Source organism: Gekko japonicus, unplaced genomic scaffold (assembly GCF_001447785.1).
Source record: "Gekko japonicus isolate JY-2015 unplaced genomic scaffold, Gekko_japonicus_V1.1 scaffold1084, whole genome shotgun sequence".
NCBI lineage: Eukaryota > Metazoa > Chordata > Lepidosauria > Squamata > Gekkonidae > Gekko > Gekko japonicus.
In genome coordinates this window covers 414,656-416,262 of record NW_015170308.1, presented here as the reverse complement: position 1 = coordinate 416,262, position 1,607 = coordinate 414,656, and the positions used below count along the sequence as shown (strand labels likewise).

General features: G+C 34.7%; 1 protein-coding gene across 1 annotated transcript in view; it reads left to right on the top strand.

Annotated features, from left to right (window-relative positions):
• Window positions 1–1,607, top strand: part of KDM4C (lysine (K)-specific demethylase 4C) — a 276,891-nt gene that overhangs the window by 13,056 nt on the left and 262,228 nt on the right. Inside the window, exon 2 of the mRNA XM_015417984.1 lies at window positions 1,561–1,607. This exon is cut by the window's right edge and continues 1 nt beyond it. Coding sequence (XP_015273470.1) covers window positions 1,561–1,607 — 47 coding nt within the window. The remainder of the gene's footprint in view (window positions 1–1,560) is intronic.

The following is a 1,607-nucleotide window of genomic DNA, read 5'->3' as shown; positions in this document are numbered from 1 at the left end:
CCTGCTGAGCTTTCTCCCTCTCCCTGAACGTCACCCTCCCCAATCTCTACCCACCCACATCTCCAGGAATTTCCCAAGCTGGAGTTGGCAACCCCAGAGCATCATTTTAAAAATACATGTGCAAAATGAAACTGGGATTTCCCACATGCAGAAGAATACAGCGTTTAAAATGGAAGCAAATGTATCAATATTTTATTGAGAAAGAAGCAGAGGAGTAAAAACTATGAACACTTGGGTGTAACACTAGGATATAAGAGTGCAAGGTTGTGCAAACTTTAAAACTTTTAAAACGGGCAATGATGGCATATCTTATATGCAGCATCAACTACATATGCAATATCTATTACATAGTTAAGACTACACTGTCACATTGGACTGCAGGTTATCATTAGCTGATCTCACAAATGATATGTTGCACATGAAAATGCAGAATAATACCACTGATCACATCTGAACTGACATCTGAACTGATACATCTATATAGCAAACCTAAAAGTACCAGCCTGTACACTGAAATGCACATTGACTTCAAAAGGAATGCCACATACTCAATGTGAAGAGTGCCAGCTGTTAATAACAGTAGTTTCAATTTTGCATTATCATGTGCTTTAGTCTTTATCATGTGCTTTAGTACCATAGTACCAATTTTGCATTATCATGTGCTTTAGTACCATAGTCTTACATTTTGATAGTGAAATCATTCAAAATGTGGTGTTATCCATATTTGTGTACTTCTGTAGGTTTGAGGCAAATTTCAAATAGTGACAAATAGCTTCTTCAAATTAAGAGTGAAAATATCAACAGATGTATGTCTTTTCATGAATAGCATGTATTTTACACTGCATTTATAGATATGCATTACAGATTGCAAACTGAGTTACAAATTGAAATGTGATAATTTACAAAGAAAATACAGCAATGTCTGATTGCATTCATGTTGAGTACTTATGCCAAGGAATCTCTGTAATGGAAATAGCATTCTCTGAAAATAATAATTAGCCAGATTCGTAAGGTTTTTAAAAGCCTCTGATGGTTATGAACAGACATAAATACAAAACTGCCATGCATAGTCTAATCCTATTTATCTGTGCTCAGAAATAAGACCTAGTCTTATATAGTCAATGAGTGCTATTCTGATTAAGTGTTCATGGAATTGCTGACCTGGAGTTTAGTAGATATACTTGTGAGAAGTTTTTAGAAAATCTTAAATGAGATGTGGCTCTACTTATTATAATGTTCCATCACATTTTAAAATGAGGGGCATTATCCAACTGAGTTACAGTGGAATTGAATAAATGTTTAGGTAGAAGTGAGTAAATTCGGTGGGTTTTATTCCATTGTATGAACTTTTAATTGCCATTATTTTCAATGAGTAGATTTACATGCTGATCTCGCACACACTAAAATCAGTGAAACTGCTTAACTTTGGCTGGATCGTGTCTATAATATATGTACAGTATCTTTACTTATTATAGTTGTACATTGTATTAGGTTCACCTGGACTTTTGGTTGGTTAATGGTGGTTGTAAATTTTTCTGTATTTTCTTGCTGTAATTTTAGGTATGCTATTCCTCCAGAACATGGAAAGCGACTTGAAAGGCTAGCTC